General features: G+C 52.4%; 1 protein-coding gene across 4 annotated transcripts; it reads right to left on the minus strand.

Annotated features, from left to right (window-relative positions):
- Positions 1 to 314: 314 nt before the first annotated feature.
- LOC130865321 (transmembrane protein 143-like) lies at positions 315 to 17,273 on the minus strand. Of its 4 annotated transcripts, XR_009056092.1 has the most exons (8): positions 17,004 to 17,273; positions 16,451 to 16,682; positions 15,029 to 15,133; positions 7,774 to 7,968; positions 5,372 to 5,650; positions 1,833 to 2,022; positions 485 to 1,416; positions 315 to 404 (listed from the first exon to the last, which is right to left on the minus strand). XR_009056092.1 is itself a non-coding variant. In XM_057756332.1 (7 exons), exons 2-7 carry the CDS (start codon positions 16,658 to 16,660, stop codon positions 1,193 to 1,195), a joined length of 1,068 nt encoding a protein of 355 aa, XP_057612315.1. In that variant the 5' UTR covers positions 16,661 to 16,682; positions 17,004 to 17,273; the 3' UTR covers positions 439 to 1,192. The 4 variants fall into 4 exon arrangements, 3 of the variants coding, with proteins under 3 accessions (XP_057612315.1, XP_057612314.1, XP_057612316.1); XM_057756332.1 differs by lacking the exon at positions 315 to 404 and having other exon boundaries at positions 439 to 1,416; positions 5,372 to 5,515; XM_057756331.1 differs by lacking the exon at positions 315 to 404 and having other exon boundaries at positions 439 to 1,416.
- Between the last annotated feature and the right edge of the window lie 241 nt (positions 17,274 to 17,514).

Raw genomic sequence — 17,514 nt, forward strand, 5'->3', positions numbered from 1 at the left:
GGCCTCTCTCAGGGACCCAGGCTGCTCTCATTTCTGAGCTGGTGATCTCTTCCACATCTTGTCTCTGCCCCAACCACTGAAAGAGTTGTCTCTTACTGCAGACTGTTCTCCCCTCCCTCCCAGAACCCAGCTCTTCCCACACCCACACAGGCCACTGTAGAGTCAATGTAACACCCCTTCTACTCAGGCAGTGGGTACCGCTGGGCCTCCCAGGATTTCACCTGCTTCAGGCTGGGTCCCACTGTGTGCTGAACAGTCTGCACTGCCGTGCCCGGTCTTCTTGAGGTCCAGACTCTTGCAAACAAAGCTTTCCTCCGACACCAGTGCCTTCTGAGACCCCCATCTGGGACCCCGCCACTCCCTCTTTCCAGGATTCTGACCACCCGATTTCACCTGCAGCCACACTGACCAGATTTATTAAACATTATTTATTCCTTTGGAAGAAGGTAAAGTGATAAATTTTGCACAGTAGAGAGACCCATACCAAAGCGGCTTCTGCAGCAAGGGCTGGTTGGGTCTGAGCTGGAGTGATCTTGGGGCGGAATGCTGCAGGCCCACCGTCTTCTTTGGGCCAGGCAGTTCCCATTGCCTTCAACCAGGACGGATCAGCTGCAGAACAGATGGCTCATCTCACATGGATTCGCAGAATTCCTCCAGGAATTCTGATTGGCTGCCCGTGGTTGAAGTGCCCAGTGTACGCACCCTCGATGTGCCAGGACCAAACGGCTTGTCAGCTGCAGTGGGCCCCGCCCAGGTGTGTGTGGCAGCTAGTTCCTGTGCAGGCTAAACGGAAGATGAAGCAGGGCCTCCAGGCACAGCTTTCACAGCCCAGCTGGGCTCACAGTGGTCAACTCCAGCAGCTGCAATCCAGCAGCTGTGTCAAACCTCCCCAAACTCCGCCCCCTCCACCCGGCCTGGGTGAGGTTCCCGTCAGGGGCGGGGCCGAGAAATAAAATACAAGCTGAGATACACGACTTTGATTGGCTGGCCTCAGGAGGCTGCTTAGCAACTGCCAGCAGCCCTGACTGACTACTCTTTAAGTGCATAGCATAGCAAAACTAATGGCCTAGGAGAAATAATGGCCTTGTCGACAACCAAGAGTCCGGGCAGGAGATACAGTTGCCGCGATTGACACCTTGCTATGGAGGAGGCGGAGCTTGGCACCCTGCCAGTACCGGACGTGATTAAGTGGTCAGGATGAGGGGTAGCTACCACCGGGCGCAGCAGCCTGCGGGGCCTCTGGAGTGTCTAGGACCCGTGGGTCAAGTTGTGGCAACTCAGGTGGTGGGAACAAGCCCAAGCTGGGAGTCAGGGCTTGTAGGTGGGCTAGGGCCCGAGATCCATTGAAGGCCACATCACAGCCTGACTGGGCTAGAAGCCAGCTCTCCACTTCAGACTGTAGCCACTTGGAGGTCTCTGCGGGGAAAGACTATGTTCAAGCCGGAGCTAGACAAGACCTGGGCCTGAAGGACACATGGCTGGCTGGCATGGGGCACAGCAGGGAAAGCCGAAGACCAGCAGGTTGGCATGGAGAACAAACAGCAGGGTTGACCTGGGGACAGTGGGGAGGGCCTGGGGACAGTGGGGAGGGTCTGGGGACAGTGGGGAGGGCCTGCGGAACAGCAGCATTGGCATAGGAGACATTAAGGAGAACCTGGGCAGGGAGAGCCCAGGGGTAGCAGGGAGAGCCTAGGGACAGAAAGGAGGGCTTGAGGGACAGTAAGGAGGAGTTGGGGACCGAAGGGTTGGCATAGGGGACAGCGGGGAGGACCTGGGAGGGAATAGGGAGGCCTAGCAACGGCAGGAGGACCTAGGCATCAGAGAGGGCTTACCTTCAGGGAGGCCTTGGGCGCCCCCTGGGCAGTGGGCTAGAAAGCTGTGAGCCTGCAGGGCCTCCTTGATGTGCTCCTCCTGTGCGCGCAGCGCCAGGGCACTGAGCAGTTCCGAGTTGTTGGATGTGCTGCGGTAGTACAGCACGTGCGCCAGCTCCAGCGCCTGCGCACTTCTACGCTGCCCAAACACCTGTGGGGACACAGGCTTAGAGACAGGGCTTCCTCAAAACCAGAGTGCCCTGGAGCCTGCGTTGGGGCTGAGGCCAAAATGCACCCCGCTGCCAGTGGCCCACGGCTTTGCTATCTGGCAACATGTTAATGGGTTTGTGCAAAGATATTAAACATGAGTTCTAGCCTAGGCAATTCCAATACCAGTACATCCTTGTCAAGTGTTCTTCCATAGCCCAGATGACATGCCTAAGATTTGCTTTATAGTGACCCAGTACAGAGACTGGGGTGTTGTGATACAATCAGAACACTGGGTACAGCCTGGACCCTCCACCCTCCCAGCCCTCTGCCACATTAGCCAGGATGGAAGAGCTCAAGGTAATCCTGGGCCTTTGTGTTGCCTCTGCCATCCCCGACCAGCTTCAAGCCCTTGACTGAGAGTGGTCCCGAGAGCACTGTCTGACTACAAGGTTGGTGCTGCAAGGACCCAGGAAGTCAGTACACAGGACAGACAGCGTAAGGACGGAGCTACTATACCCACCTGTCCCTAGAGTTCAGCCTGAACTGACACAGCTGGGGGCCTCACAACATGGCTGTGTGGATGGACTTCCTAAGAGCGCACACCAACGAGTCTACCCCTGCCTTGGAGTCCATTGCTACAGAGGCAGGAATCTGTGCTAAGGGCCACCATGCATGGAACAGTTGGGTCTCCTGTAATCACCTGCCAAGACTGAAGTGCAGAGCTCTCATGGCTAATGGAGCACACCACCCATGCGAACATGCTCCCCCACTACCCAGTCCCTGTTCTGGTAATCCCACCTTCTCTGTGTCACAGGCCACACCCTACCACCATCCTCATCCCTCCTGGCCAGTTTGGCTGTCCCTGGCCCATCCTGCTCCCTGCCTCCTCCCTGGCTTCATCTCCACATCCCCTGCTCAGCTCTGAGCTTCCCTGTACGCTGCTGTGCCAACATGCCCCCTGTCCCCTCAGGCTCTTCAAATGAGCAATACCCCACAGTCTGTTCTTAGAAAACACTGTGCAGAGAGCAGATAAATCCTCAGGCTCTTATAGCCCATGCACCCACCTATCTCTACAGCCTTCACCCTGCTGGAGGGACCTACACTCTTACAACCCATGCGCCCACCCGTCTCTACAGCCTGCACCCCGCTGGAGGGACCCACACTCTTACAGCCCATGCGCCCACCCGTCTCTACAGTCTGCACCCCACTGGAGAGACCTACACTCCTACAACCCATGCACCCACCCATCTCTACAGCCTGCACCCCGCTGGAGGGACCTACACTTCTCTGCAACCTCCGGGTTGCTCCTGTCCTGCTCGGCACAGCAAAGGCAGCATAGGGTAGGGTGTCCAGAGACCCATCGGGGTTGATGGCCTCTGGGCAAGGGACAAGGAATGCACAGGGGTGGCCAGCCCAGTGAGAGAGAATAGTTAGTCAGAGGGGACGGCACACAAGGTGCAGAGTTTGGGAAGCAGGAGAGGTCAGGTGTCACAAATACACAAAGAGAAGGAACTGGGGTGCAGGTTAGAGTGTTGAAGGATTGTAACCAACCATGAGGTTCGCTGAACAGTATGCTCACTAGACAGTGAAAAGGAATGGTAGCCCTGCAAAGAGCAGATTTCGGAGACGTTGGCCATAGCAGCCAGTGAGAACCATTGCTTCAGGCCCAGCTGGCCAGAGACTCAAGGTGGAAACAAAGGGTCTGTATCCTGCTCCAAGGCAGGAGCTGAGAAGCCAGGCAGAGAGCATAAGGTTCCACAGAGGTAGAGACGGGAAAGGACCAGGACAGGGGCCTGTGGTACAGCAGACACGGGGACACTAAAGCCCAGAAGGAATGAATAATTAGGGACAGAGATAGATGGCTGGGAGTTCTGGTGGGAGGCCATGGCTGGGGCCCAGTGGAGTACGAATAAACGGGTAATCAGAGTACCAGAACTGGCTAAACTGGGCCCTTCTGCTCCTTTAAGGCCCGCTGAGGAGTGACAGTGTCTTCTCCCCACAACACTGGAACGCCCTCACTGGGCTGACCCCTGCTCTCAGTCACCCCTTTCATTGCAGCTCCTCTCTATTTGGGTTTTTTGTTTTTCGAGACAGGGTTGAGATCTCTGTAGCTTTGGAGTCTGTAGACCAGGCTGGCCTCAAACTCACAGAAATCCACCTGCCTCTGCCTCCCGAGTGCAGGGATTAAAGGTGTGCACCACCATCGCCTGGCTCCTCCCTGCTTTTAAACTGTGTCCCCTGCGAACCTGAGGAGAAGCCTAGATGTGTGCCCATGGGCCACCCTGGCCACGCTGGGCCTTGTCTAAAACCCTGCTGTACACCCCTCTCCCTGCTTCCCCTTGTGGCCCGGATGGCCTGGCCATCATTTGCAGGATTAAAAGCTGCCGACAGCAACTTGAGAACTAAGGAGCTGGCAGGTAGATGACGGAATGCCGAGCTCACAGCAAGCTGCACTCCTGGGGCACTGTAACCCGGAAGAACTGAGAAATGCCACCCTTCTCACCCATCTCAGCCAACAGGGCATGCAATGGCAAAGAGAACCCAAGTTGGGTTCTTTTTTTTTTTTCTTTAAGACTTACTTATTAATTATGTATACAGGGTTCTTCCTGCATGTATGCCTTCAGGCCAGAAGAGGGCACCAGATCTCATTACTGGTTGTGAGCCACAATGTGGTTGCTGGGAATTGAACTCAGGAGTCAGCGCTCTTAACCTCTGAGCCATCTCTCCAGCCACCAAGTTGGGTTCTTGAATCCTAGCTCCTGAGCAACGCCTCTCTGAGGAGGCCCTGAACTCCATGCTGCAGCTCAGCAAGGAAGGTTATTAAATATGCAACTTCCTGGCCCAGACCCTGAGTTTCCAAACCCATCTTTTGGGGCTCTCTTACTGATCACAGTAGCCCTCCAGGAAGGAAACGTGGGAAACAAAGAGTCCCACTGTAGAAACCATAATCACCTCAGCAGTGACCCTGGACAGTACTTCCTGAACTGTGGCAGGCTCACACTGACTCCTGCCATCTCTGTCCATCCCTGTACAACCCGTCCACCCTTCACCGCAGGCCCTGGCACCATTCTCACCGTGCAGAGAGAAGTCAAGCGACTGACTGAAGACCACACAGCTGTGGGACAGCAGCCACATCCAGATCCAGTCCGGCAGGCTCCGAAGTACACACCTTTGCTCTGCTCTTAAACTGAGGCACAGGGGGTAGGAGCCCTGTCTGGGGTGAAGGGTGCTGGTGAATGAAGTAAGGAGGATGTAAGGGCATCGGGCACCAGGAACAGGTTGTGGAATAACGGAAAGTACTGGGGGGCCTGGCCGGGCAGTTCAAGCAGCAGGGACCCAAGGGTGCTCACCTTGGAGGCCCTCAGGCCCATGAAGGCAGCAAAGAGCAGTAGCAGCAGGGAGGTGGCCATCTTGAGGTCAGACAGTATCACCATGCCCACATTGACGAAGAACACAACTCCCGAGACCACCAGCATCAGGTTGAGCATGGCGCGCTGCAGCATGGGCGTGCGCACCTTCAGTTCTGGCAGCAGCTGCTCTAAGCCCTCCAGCGGGGTATCCTTGAAGCTCTTCAGAACCAGGTGCCCTCGTTTAGTGCACGCTGTCAGCACCACACGCTTGAAATATCTCTTGAGGGCCAGAGATGAGGGGATGAGTGCAGGGTGAGGGGTGTTAGGGCCAGAGCGTCTCACCTTGTGATGGCAACTCCTGGTTGTCACCTTGACCACATCTGGAATCAACTAAAACCCAAGCTGTTGGGCACTCCTGTGAGGGCGTGCTTGACTGGATTGTTGAGGTGGGCAAATCTACCCTAAACTTGGCAATCACACTCTAGTGACAGCCCGTATAGAAGGCCTGGGGGTTGGGGGTTCACGCCTTTGATTCCAGCTCTCAGTAGGCAGAGGCAGACAGATATTCTGAGTTTGAGGCCAGCCTGGTCTACATAGGGAGTTCCAGGCCAGTCAGAGCAACATAGGGGGAGACCATGTCTCAGAACAAATAAATAAAGGGGCAGGAGAAAGGAGGCTTCTGCTTTCTGCCTGCCTGCTCTCACTCCCACTGGCAAACTCATTCCTGGGTTAGTACTAACTTCAGGGTTCTTCAGCAGCTCTCCAGAAACCTCCATGACTGAACAAACACTGGATTCTCACCTTTCCCATCAAAGGCAGCCATGATTGGACTACCCTGACCACAGCCTGAAAGCCAGTCTAACAGATCATTATATATATGACTTATTATATATATGCACACACACACATATAATCAGCTCTGACTGATACACACCTAAAACTCCATGTCTCCATGCTATATGGCCTTTAGAAAGCTACTTAATCACAAGGAGTCAGAAGCAGATTACACGTTCAGCCATGGAGGGAGGTCACTTTATATTCTTATTGGACCAGAGCATGGCTGTGCCACCTTCTTCGGGATGTGGCCTCCCCTCTCTGGCCCTCAGTTTTCCTCATCTGGAAAATGAAGATGACTGGCCTCCCCTACTCTTTCTAGAGACAGTAGTTCACACTTCCTCTTGGGAAGAAAAGGCTGCATTCTGACAATCATACCTCCCATTTCTGGACTTCTCCCTGGCCAAAGACACCAAAGCCAGACACTGACTTATCATCCCCTCTCAACTCAAACCTTGCTCCCCTTTGCTGCAACTGGGGAACAAGGGCCTCCTCACCTCTCCACAGGGGGCAACTTTCTGAAGAAGCCATGTTTGGAGCCCACACTGGACATGTGGGGCATCTGCCCAACTCTCTGGCCCAGGGCCCAGAACTGCATGTAGATATACTGATCCAAATCTATTGTCACCTGCCAAGGGGGAAAAAGGAAGCAGAGGTAGCTGAACATGAGCCGGGTGTTAAGGGCAGGGTGCCAGCATACACATCCTACCCAGAAATGGAGCCTGCCTTCTGTTGCTGAATATGCAGTGTGCATGGTCCATGTTGTACATTGCATAGGGTTGGGGCTGCACACAAGAAACTGCTTAGAATCTACGACAGCACTGGCTTTAAGAGTTTCCGTTTATGAAGCAATTACAAAGACAAGATATTGTCACTTAAACCATGTCCCACCGCCACTGGCAGATCACATCCTAAAATATGACAGAATATGTCTAGAAAAAATACAGTTTAAAGTTCTCTAAAATGTAGCACTGGAAGATTTTAGTATTTCTTCACCTTTGCTGACTTTATAGAAGGGAAGACAGAGAGGTTTTTTGATTGTTATTGTTTGTTGCATTGAGACAGGGTTTCACTATATAGTCAAGACTGGCCTGGAACTCACTCTGTAGACCAGGCTGAGCTCCAACTCTTACCTGCCTCTGCCTCCCACAGGCTGGGATTAAAAGTGTGTACCACCATACCAGCCTATGAATTTTTTTAAGTTTTATTTTTATTTTATATGTACAGGTGTTTGGTCTTCACGTATGTAAGTGCACTGCAGGCATGCCTGGTGCCCACCTGAAAGGCCAGATAAGGTGCTGGGTCTCCCGGAACTGAATCACAGGCAGCTGTAAGAGGCTATGTGGGTGGGGGAAGCAGACCCTGGGTCCTCAGCAAGAGCAACAAGTGTCACCTTTCCAGCCCACGGAATGAGCTTTACACTGTTTAGCACAGAACTGTCAGGTGGCAGAACCGCACCCGGCCAAGACCCTCATCTGATAACCCGTTCCCGGCAGAGGACCAAAGTGGCTGGGGAAGAGGGGTGCTTTCTCTAGGTAAGCAAACATGGCTCCTCTGGGGACAGGTACCTGGACCTCATCCTGAGGGTGATGGACGACAAGTGCATAGGCCAGGGCATCTTCAGAGAGTGCAGAGAAGTTGGCCTGGGCCAGCAGGGGCTTCAGAGCCTGGAGCACATCCTTCTCACTGGACAGACGCTGGGGATCAGAAAGGGATGGCTGGTCCAGGGTCTCCCTGTCAGGGTTGATGGGGTCATACAAGGCCTGAGGGGAGACAACAGGAAAAACAGGGAGGTTACAACACAGGGATATGGACCCCTGGGGCCTGGGAAAGCCCAGAGCTCGGTGTGCTATGCTCTCTTCCAAGAGAGAGTGTTACCCTGCCACACACACCTAAAACACTGTGCAGCTGGATGCGGCGGCGTGCACATCTTTAATCCCAGCACTTGGGAGGCAGACTCAAGTTGGTCTCTGTGAGTTAAAGCCCAGCATGGCCTACATAAAGAGTTCCAGGTTAGCCACTGCAACATAGTGAGAACCCTGTTTCAAAACAAAAAGCAACCTTGTCTCGAAAAACAAAAAACAGAAACAAAAACAAAAAAACAATAAAACAATGTGCGGACAAGCTCACCCACATCGCCAGCTTCCGAGGTCTGCCCTGAGTGCATCTCTCCTCCTCCCAGGCAGCTGCAGGAGGCCGGACTGCCAGGTGGAGAGCAACCTCCCAGCCGCCCAGGGCCAGGGCACATGGAGGGACTGAATGGAGGTGACAGCTGCCCCGTGAACTTCTACTCCTACTTGTTGGGCAAGCCTCAAACCGTACGTGGCCTGATGAACTGTGAGTGCTTTAAAATTTGTACATTAGGGCACTGGGCCTCCCGTACTTTGGCTGGAGAATCCTTGAAGAAGAGGACTGGGAGAGGTATTGGCTAAGCATGGTGGGATACACTGTCATCCCAGTGCTCAGGAGATTAACATACGAGTGAGCCTGAGTGAGCCTGGGCTGTCGAAAGACTCTGTCAGAACGAAACCTCGCAGGCTGTGGAAGGCATGGCCATCCCAGCAGCAGCAGAGCCCCAGCCAGAAGTATGTCTGGGGTTGGCAAGGTGATCAGTTGGTTGAAAGCTGCCTACATGCCTCCAGTCCTCCCACAGGGGCCATTTCCTCGGAGGCACCAGACCACGCACAGCCCACCACACCAAGCCTGCAGAAGGCCTCATCCTGTGCAGTCCCAAGCTTCTGCTTCTTCCCTGCCTTTCTCAGGAACCCCAACAGAGCTCCCAGCATCCCAGGCCTGCCTGGTGTGGCCCAGCACAATGTGGTTTGGATGGCACCTGCCTCCAGGATAGTGAGGAAAGTAAATGCTTTCCCAGGTCTCCCCCACATCCCCTCCCATGGCTGTACCTGCTAACCTCCCTGATATGATTTTAAAAAAAAAAAGATAACATAATCTGGACCTTGTGCCAAGGCCTGTCTTCCCATCTTCTAAAGAAGAAGAAGCAAGAACAGGGAAAGCTCAAAGCCAGCTTGGGCAACTTAGCAATATCCTGTCTCAAAAATGAATGAAAGAGGCCAAGTGGTGGTGGCGCACGCTTCTAATCCCAGCACTCAGGAGGTGAAGGCAGGCAAACCTCTGTGAGTTCAAGGCCAGCCTAGTCTACAGAGCTACGGAGTAACCCTGTCTTGAAAGACAAGAAAGAAAGAAAGAAAGAAAGAAAGGAAGGAAGGAAGGAAGGAAGGAAGGAAGGAAGGAAGGAAGGAAGAAGAAAAGGCAGGAAGGAATGGAAGGAAGAGGCTTCTGATAAAGTTCATGGTAGAAAACTTGCCTAGAATCCCCTGTTGAGGTTTTGGGGTGTGGCTCAGCAACCTGGGTCCCAGCATAGCAAAAATATTTAAAAGAACAAAGAAAAACAGACACTTCCAGCAGATCACAGGGGTCAGTAACATGGAAGGAATTGTTTGTCCCAGGGCCCCACAGGACTCCCTGCCTCTAGAACCCTGTATAGGATCTGTGTGTACAGCTGAGCCTGTGCACTAACTAGTGCCAACACCCCATCAGGACCTCACACTGCTGCAGCCCAACATGCCATCAAAATGGCCACTCTTCCTTCCCTCCCCAAGATGTCCCACCTGGTTCTAGACATGCCAGCCCGTCACTTCCAGTCGTCCCCCCCAGCACTCCCCTCCCAGGATACTTCATCTGCAGGCTCCCTCCTATCATCATCCCATATTCAATTCCTGATTCCACACACTGAACCCCATCTCTCCTGACCCCTCCACTCCCAGCTGAGGCTTCCGTTTACCTATGGGCTCTCCCCACGTAAAGCTAACACAAAGCCTCGCCTCACAGCTTTCCACTGAATTGGGAATGAAAGGTGAATCTTTTTTAAGAGCCCCTCAAATCTGCCCTAGCCCCCCACATCTTCTGTACTGACAACCACCCCCAACACTCTGGGGGTGGGGGAAGATGAGGGAGAATCGCAGCTGCCAGCCTATCTGGTCCCAAACAGTGTGACTTGCCTTGGAGGGAAGTGGAACCCAGCCCACAACTGAGGGACACAGGGTCTCAGGGTATTAGAACAATCTCTGAGCAGGTATCCCAGGGTGTCTGATGTCTTTTTCTGATTTCTGTGGGTACCAGGCCTGCATGTGGTACACATACATACATGTAGGCCAAGTATTCATACATACAAATAAATCTTAAAAAATTAAAACAAACAAGCAAAGACAAATGGAAAGCTCATGGTGGTTAGATCTACATTGCGGGTGGGTACAGTGAACTGGGGAAAGCATGTCTGTGCTGGACAGCGACTCATGAGGAGGGGTAAGTAGGGAAAGCAGTGAGCAGGGAGGCAAGGAGAAGGGAGAAAAGGAACATGGGGAGGAGGAGCATCAGGCCATGCGCCATGCCTAGGTGTCTACCTTAAAGCTGTCAGAGGAGAACCTGGCTGTGGCGAAGCCTGAAGGATACAGCCCCTCCCCTCATCATCATCCTTATCTTCTAAGGATGCAGCTTCAGTCCCAGCCATGCAATCCTTCAAGGTCCTTCTGGGCATCTGAGGATGTGGTCTGTGGCCAACTTTGCTTGAGTCCTGAGCATGGCCTCCCCATCTGGATGGTCTCAAGACCTTACTGGGCCCTGCAGCCAGCTCACTCTCTCACTCTGCTGTGACATCTCAGTGAAGGACGGAAAGGGGAATGGAAATCCTGCACATGTTTCTGTTATGCTCGAAGCAGGTTGGAGGCACATTTCCAGCATGTAAAAATGGGACCACTGTCATCCTTGGGTACAGATGTGGAACTGAGCTATGGACCCAGATCTGCCACTTACTTACAAAAGCCCTTTAGTGCTTGGGAGGCTGAGGCAGGAGGATTGTGCATTTGTGGATCTGAGGCCAGCGTGGGCTACCAATGAGACCACACCTCAATAAATAAATAAAGCCCTGGCAAGGTTTCCATTGTCGTTGGGAAGCAGAATCATACACCCGTAAGGCCGTACAAAACTTGCATGTAATACTGGTGTGTTTGTTTCCACCTTGACATGGGTGCTGGGGCTGGAACCGAGGGCATCAGGCTTGCATGGCAAGAACTTTCACCTGCTGAATCACCTCAATAGCCACGATGGAGCTTTTGAGGAACAAGTTTTACTTTATTACATAAGTTTTAAGATTTATTTTTCTTCTAACTATGCATGTGTGTTTACTGTGAAGCCAGAGGAAGGCATTGGCTCCCAGGTGCTGCAGTCACGGGTGGTTATGAGTCACCTGATGTGAGTGCTAGGAACCAAAGGGGCCTCTGGAAAAGCAGCGCGTGCTCTAAAGCACTGAGCCGTCCGTCTCTCCAGCCTGTATGTGTGCACATATATAACACACAGCACCACACAGGTGTGAAAATCAAAGGATAACATGAAGGAGTTGGTTCTCTCCGTCCACCATGTGCATTCCAGGGACCAAATTCAGGTCATCAGACTTAGTGGCAAGCACCCTTATGTTGGGAATTAGGTCTGTACGATAGATAACCAGACCAGCTCAAGAATAACAGTTATACTTTAATAGTTGAAAAGGGGAAACTCACGCTACAAGAGTGGGAGGTCCGACGTCCTATATGTCCGGTGGGCACCACACAGGGAGAGAGGGGGGCGCACCTGGATCTCCCAGTATTTCTACTTGGGTCCCAGGTAGCCACACCCCAATTAGATGCGATTGGTTGATAGTTTCCCCATCCCTTAGAAGCTGGTCCTGCTTGCTTTTTTTTTTTTTAAAGATTTATTTATTTATTATGTGTACAGCATTCCTTCCATGTGTGCCCGCATGTCAGAAGGGGGCACCAAGTCTCATTACAGATGGTTGTGAGCCACTATGTGGTTGCTGGGAATTGAACTCAGGTCCTCTGGAAGAGCAGTCAGTGCTCTTAACCACTGAGCCATCCCTCCAGCCCCTGCTTGCTTTTTTGAAACACATTTATGTATCCAAGTCTGACCTTGAACCCTGATCTTCTACCTCCCAATGCTGGGGTTATAGGAGTGCACTGCCAGCCTTGGTCCCTGCAAGTTTAAACTTAAAAACCACATGAGGTCAGTTGCTACAACAGTGTATCTTGCCAGGCTGCAGGAGGCACCACTTCAGAATCTGCATACTGACCTCCATGTAGAGTCACAGCCAGCCTCAGTAGCTACACAGACCAGTCCTCTACACTCACAAGGGGCTCTGATTCTTGTCTGTCCCCACCATTCCCACTCAGCGCCTATCTCCAGGCTCAGGGGAGCCTCACGTTGCTAGAGAACAAAAGGCAATGGCTATCTGGTGGTAACCCATGTCCTGGGGCCTCCCACCTGAGTCCTGATGTGCAGCCCAGAGCTGATCCAGTCCTTGCAGCTTCAGGCTACCCCCGGCAGCACCCAAACGCTGCCCACTCACCATCCTCCCTTCCTCAGTGAGAAGGGCACACCCTGGGTTGTCCTGGACTCTTCTCACTGGCCCATGTCCCAGCATAAATGCACTATGTTCAAAGTAGGCCCAGGACCTAACCATGTCTAGGCCTGATCTGAGCACACAGCTGGTGACACAGACCCGAGGCCAGCAGTATCTCCACCTGCAAGGTTCCCCCATCCCAACTCCACTTCCCATGTTCCGGGGACTGACTGTCCAAACAGGCTGGGGCACTGGACCAATGACTGGGGCTGTGGTTGCAGGACTTCAGTATGCCTTTACCACACTTTCTACTAAGAGACCACTAGAGGTGCCTGCTCACACTGACCATAGGTCCAGTTCCCCTGTGCAAAATCCTCCTCAGAAACTTCTTTGTTTTGGGGTGGGGGAGTGTGCATAGCACCAACCTAAGGCACCTCTACCTCTTTGCTTCTGACCAGGAAATCTGCCCCACCAATAATGGTATACTCATATTCTATTCTGCATCTCTGTGTACTCAAACATTTACATAGCAAGGTCAGGCATGGTGGTACACTCCTTTCACGACAGCACTCAGGAGGCAGAGGCTGGGAGATCTGTGAGCTCAAGGCCAGTCAGGGCTACATAGTGAGACCTCCCGACTCAGAAGAAGGGGGAAAGAGAGGAAAGAACAGTAAATTTTACATAGCAAAATATTTTGAAAAAGATCTAATTCTACCTCTAGAAGCCACATGTGCCCCAGTGACAGAACACGGTGGCGGTGGTGGGTGAGGAGATCTGGGACTGACCCGGTACTTGTGATCCCTGCGACTTTGAACTTTCCCAGATCCTCCCTGAGCCTGGCTTTTTGTCTGTACAAATGGGGCTAGCAGTAGCAGAGCGGGCTGCAACCAGACACAGTGCACGCGGGGCTCAGAAGTGTTGTTGTTCAAGGAAGAGGGGGGCAGCCAGAGAGTGGAATGTGAAATCAACTCAGTAGTCTATGGGGTCCCAACCTCAACCATTTCAAGAAAATTTGGCCCCTCACCAGCTGGTGGGAAGGAGCCCTAACCTAGGGATACAGGGATGCCCTTCATAGTGATCGTCTGGTTGGCCTGCAGCCTTGACGGCTTCAAGCGGCCTTTGCTGTCACTGTAAGTATGGCTGCACCTAAACTATCAGCTCTGTCTAATCTATGGACGAGCTAGAGAAAAAGGGTCGGCCTCCAGGCCAAGATGTGACATGAGCAGGTTAGACTGAGGTGGTGAGGCCAGGGCCCTCACGGAGATCCTTATGAGAGACCACAGAGTTCTTGCTCAATCCTCCCATGTGTGAGGACGAGGCCGAGAGCAACAGGTGTGAATGAAGAAATAACCTCGTGCTGGGCGGTGGTGGCGCACACCTTTAATCCTAGCACTCAGGAGGCAGAGGCAGGCGGATCTCTGTGAGTTCAAGCCTGGTCTACAGGAGCTAGTTCCAGGACAGGCTCCAAAGCTATAGAGAAACCCTGTCTCGAAAAACCAAAACACAGCCTCATTAGGTCCTAGATCCTGGATGCCTTGAGTTGATATTTAGAGCTCAAACACTAATGTGTAAAACAGCCAATAGATTTCATTTTTGTTACCATATCCTAATGTAAAACACTAATCCTCTTAGTCTCAGTATCATCATATCCTTCCAAAGCTTCTTCACTGCAGAGTCTTTCTGTCATCCTCCACAGGCCAACAAGCTGCTCAGATAACTAACTTCCTCCAGGCATACTGCCACACACACCTCTAATGCCAGCCAGCACAAAGGAAGCAGAAGCAGGTGGGTCTCTGTGAGTTCAAGAGCATCCTGGATCCTAGTCTGCAGAGTAAGACACTATCTCAGAGAGAGGGAGAGAGGGAGAGAGGGAGAGAGAGAGGGAGAGATTGGAGAGAGAGATTGGAGAGAGAGAGAGAGAGAGAGAGAGAGAGAGAGAGAGAGAGAGAGAGAGAAGAGGAGGAGGAGGAGGAGGAGGAGGAGAAGGAGAAGGAGGAGAAGGAGAAGAAGAAGAAGAAGAAGAAGAAGAAGAAGAAGAAGAAGAAGAAGAAGAAGAAGAAGAAGAAGAAGAAGAAGAAGAAGAAGAAGAAGAAGAAGAAGAGAAGGAGAAGGAAAAGGAGGAAGAAGGAGGAAGAGGAGGAGGCGGAGGAGGAGGAGGCAGAGGAGGAGGAGGAGGAGGAAGAGGAGGAGGAGGAGGGAAAGAAAGTTCCTTCTCCCTGCAGATCCTGAACCTAGACTTCATATTTACACTCATTTTATTTTCTGGCTCCCCATCTGAAGTGCCAACTCCATGAGCGTATGGCTACATCTGTCCTGGTCTATCCTCAGAACTTTTTAAAAGAGAACTAGGCTCCAAGCATGTACTAAGTACTAAACAGACAAAGAGCAAACATGCATGACAAGACATGACAGACCTGCAGCCTGGCCAGGAGTTGATGGTAGTGAAACAGGGTACAGAAGTCCACGTGAGTTGAGAATGCCTCCAAAGCCGCTCTCTCTGCTGGGCTAGAGTGGAACTCCTGGTAGCCAGAAGAAAACCTCATTAGGCTTCTTTCCTCTTCCTCCAGAGAAGGTTACCTCTCATGGTAACCCACACACAGGATGGGAACTCTGGACCAATTGTACAGCCACAGTATACATCGCATAGGGAGAGCCAGAGGCTGGGCACCTGCTCCGCACTAATGTTAAACATTCCCAGAATGTGTGCCGTGTGGCAGGTGCTCTTTCTTGACAGAATCATCCCCCAGAGAAGAGAGAAGGTTGGTGGAGTTAGAACCCCAGTTTTTCAAAGGGGGAAACAGGCTCAGTGAAGCCATTTGCAGAGGGTCATGATAGGCCCACCTGGCTCCAGAGTGCCACATGAAGATAGCCATTATCCAGACAAATGTCCAAACCTGCCTGAGCTTCAGTTTCCTTGTGAGCAGATGGCTATGGAGAATTTATTTATTTTTTGTGCATGTATGTTTTGACTGTGTGTATGTACGTGACACCACGTGTATGCCTAGTGCCAACAGCCGTCAGAAGAGGCCACTGAATCCCCTGGAACTAGAGCAATGCATGACTGTGAACTACCACGTGGGTGCTAGAAGCAGATCCTGGGTCTCCCGCAGAGTAACAAATGCTCTTAATTAATAAGCCATATTCCCAGCCCAACTATGGGAAATTTTAATGAGACCATATGTGCGCTATGTGCACGGGTATATAGTCTAGCATAGGACTTGGTATACATGGCAGGCGATCAATAAGTAACTTAGAGTAACGATCGTCTCAGCAGTGGTAGATCTGACAGTGATGGTAGCCTGAGAGCTCAGACTCTCAGTACATCAGGGGTGAGGTAAGGCACTCACTCGGAGAGTCAGCCCAATGTGAGTCATTGCTCTGCTTTTAACTCACCTGTAAAATGGGATGATGGTGGTCCTTCTTATTGAGTTGTTCTGATGGTTCTATACATGACAACCATGTAGCCCTGGGCCACAGAGTAAGAACTCAAAGTGTGATAATAATTATTATTATAGATTTGAACGTACGATTTTATTACGTAGTAGAAAGTAATGATGAGGAGGACAGTTAAATCTATTTCAAGGGAAAACCTCAGGTCTCAGAGTGCCTGTTTAAAGCCCGGAAGAAGCCCAGGTCTGGAGTTCATTAGGCAACTCATCTTGGAGCTCTTGCCCCTGCATTCTAACTCTTCTGGCAACCACTGACATGCTAAGGGACCAGGAACTACAACTCCCAGGATGCGCTAGAGCAGGCCTCAATAGCAGGTATAGTGGTGCAGTCGCAAGGTCGGCTGGAAATTGTAGTCCCCAGGCTCTTAGACCACTGGTGGGCAGTACCTGTATCAGGAGGCGGAGCAGCTGCTCCTTGGAGAATGGAATGAAGCGCTCGCGGTACTGCAGGGCCCAGTCGCGGGGCTCCGTGGGGTTCCACATCTTTCGGTACACCCCCATCTTGTTCGCCAGGGACGACAGAGCCCGGGGAGTCCCAAGAAGAGCAGGCACCAGGGACCATACTCGGACCTTGGACCCCCAGGTCACATGCAACATAGCCAGCCCTCTTTCCCAGAGCCTAAACATAAGCAAATGAGGGGGTGTCAAAGGTCAGTTGGAGGCAGTACCTCCACGCATCCCGCCCTTGCGGGGGACAGTCTCTATCTTAGCTTTCTTGTCCGGTTCCTTCTACACTGCACATTTAGGTGGGTTACAGACTAGGGGCAGAGGTCGTAGTTTGGAACATTTTGCAGGCTCAGGGGCTCTGTAGTGGTACAGGTGGTCTCTGCGGAGCTTTGACAGCGAGGTGAATCTCAGGAGTGTTGAGAAACCAGGAAAAGTTAATAGCGGGTGCTGGGCCGTCCTCCCTGGGCCATGCAATCCCCCACCCTTCCCTCACCTTAGCCGAAGAGCGATGAGCGACTGTCATTGAGCCTTCTGCGCATGTGCACGAAGAGATCCTGGGCTCAGAGGATAGGCTTCAGCAAACAGAGGCGTGCAGAGAGCCTGGGTCTTTGAAACCATTTTTTTTTTTTAAAGAGCCTTTATCTCAATTACGCAGCCTTCACCGCTAATCTGTGTTTAGGTATGCGCACGCGCCAAAGAAGCGTCACCCGGCCCGCTGTTTCAAAGAGAGAGGCGGGGCGGGTAAGACAAGTCCGGAGGCTGGGGTGGGTTGGGCCCTCGAGCGCGCGCCCGGCCCACGGCGACCCGCCCAACGTCGGCCAAGGCCACGCCCATCCTCTAGTCAGTTCGGATAGGTGGAAAAGAAAGGGCGGGACTTGGGTGCAGCCAATCACCTGTAGAGAACAGAAGAGGCGGATAAAGAGGACCCAAAAGGAGGCTAGAGGTGTCAGGGAGCCGGAGAGGAGGGCAGGCAGACGAGGATTCTAGCTCCCAGAGGTGAACGC

Source organism: Chionomys nivalis, chromosome 23 (assembly GCF_950005125.1).
Source record: "Chionomys nivalis chromosome 23, mChiNiv1.1, whole genome shotgun sequence".
In the NCBI taxonomy this organism is placed as follows: domain Eukaryota; kingdom Metazoa; phylum Chordata; class Mammalia; order Rodentia; family Cricetidae; genus Chionomys; species Chionomys nivalis.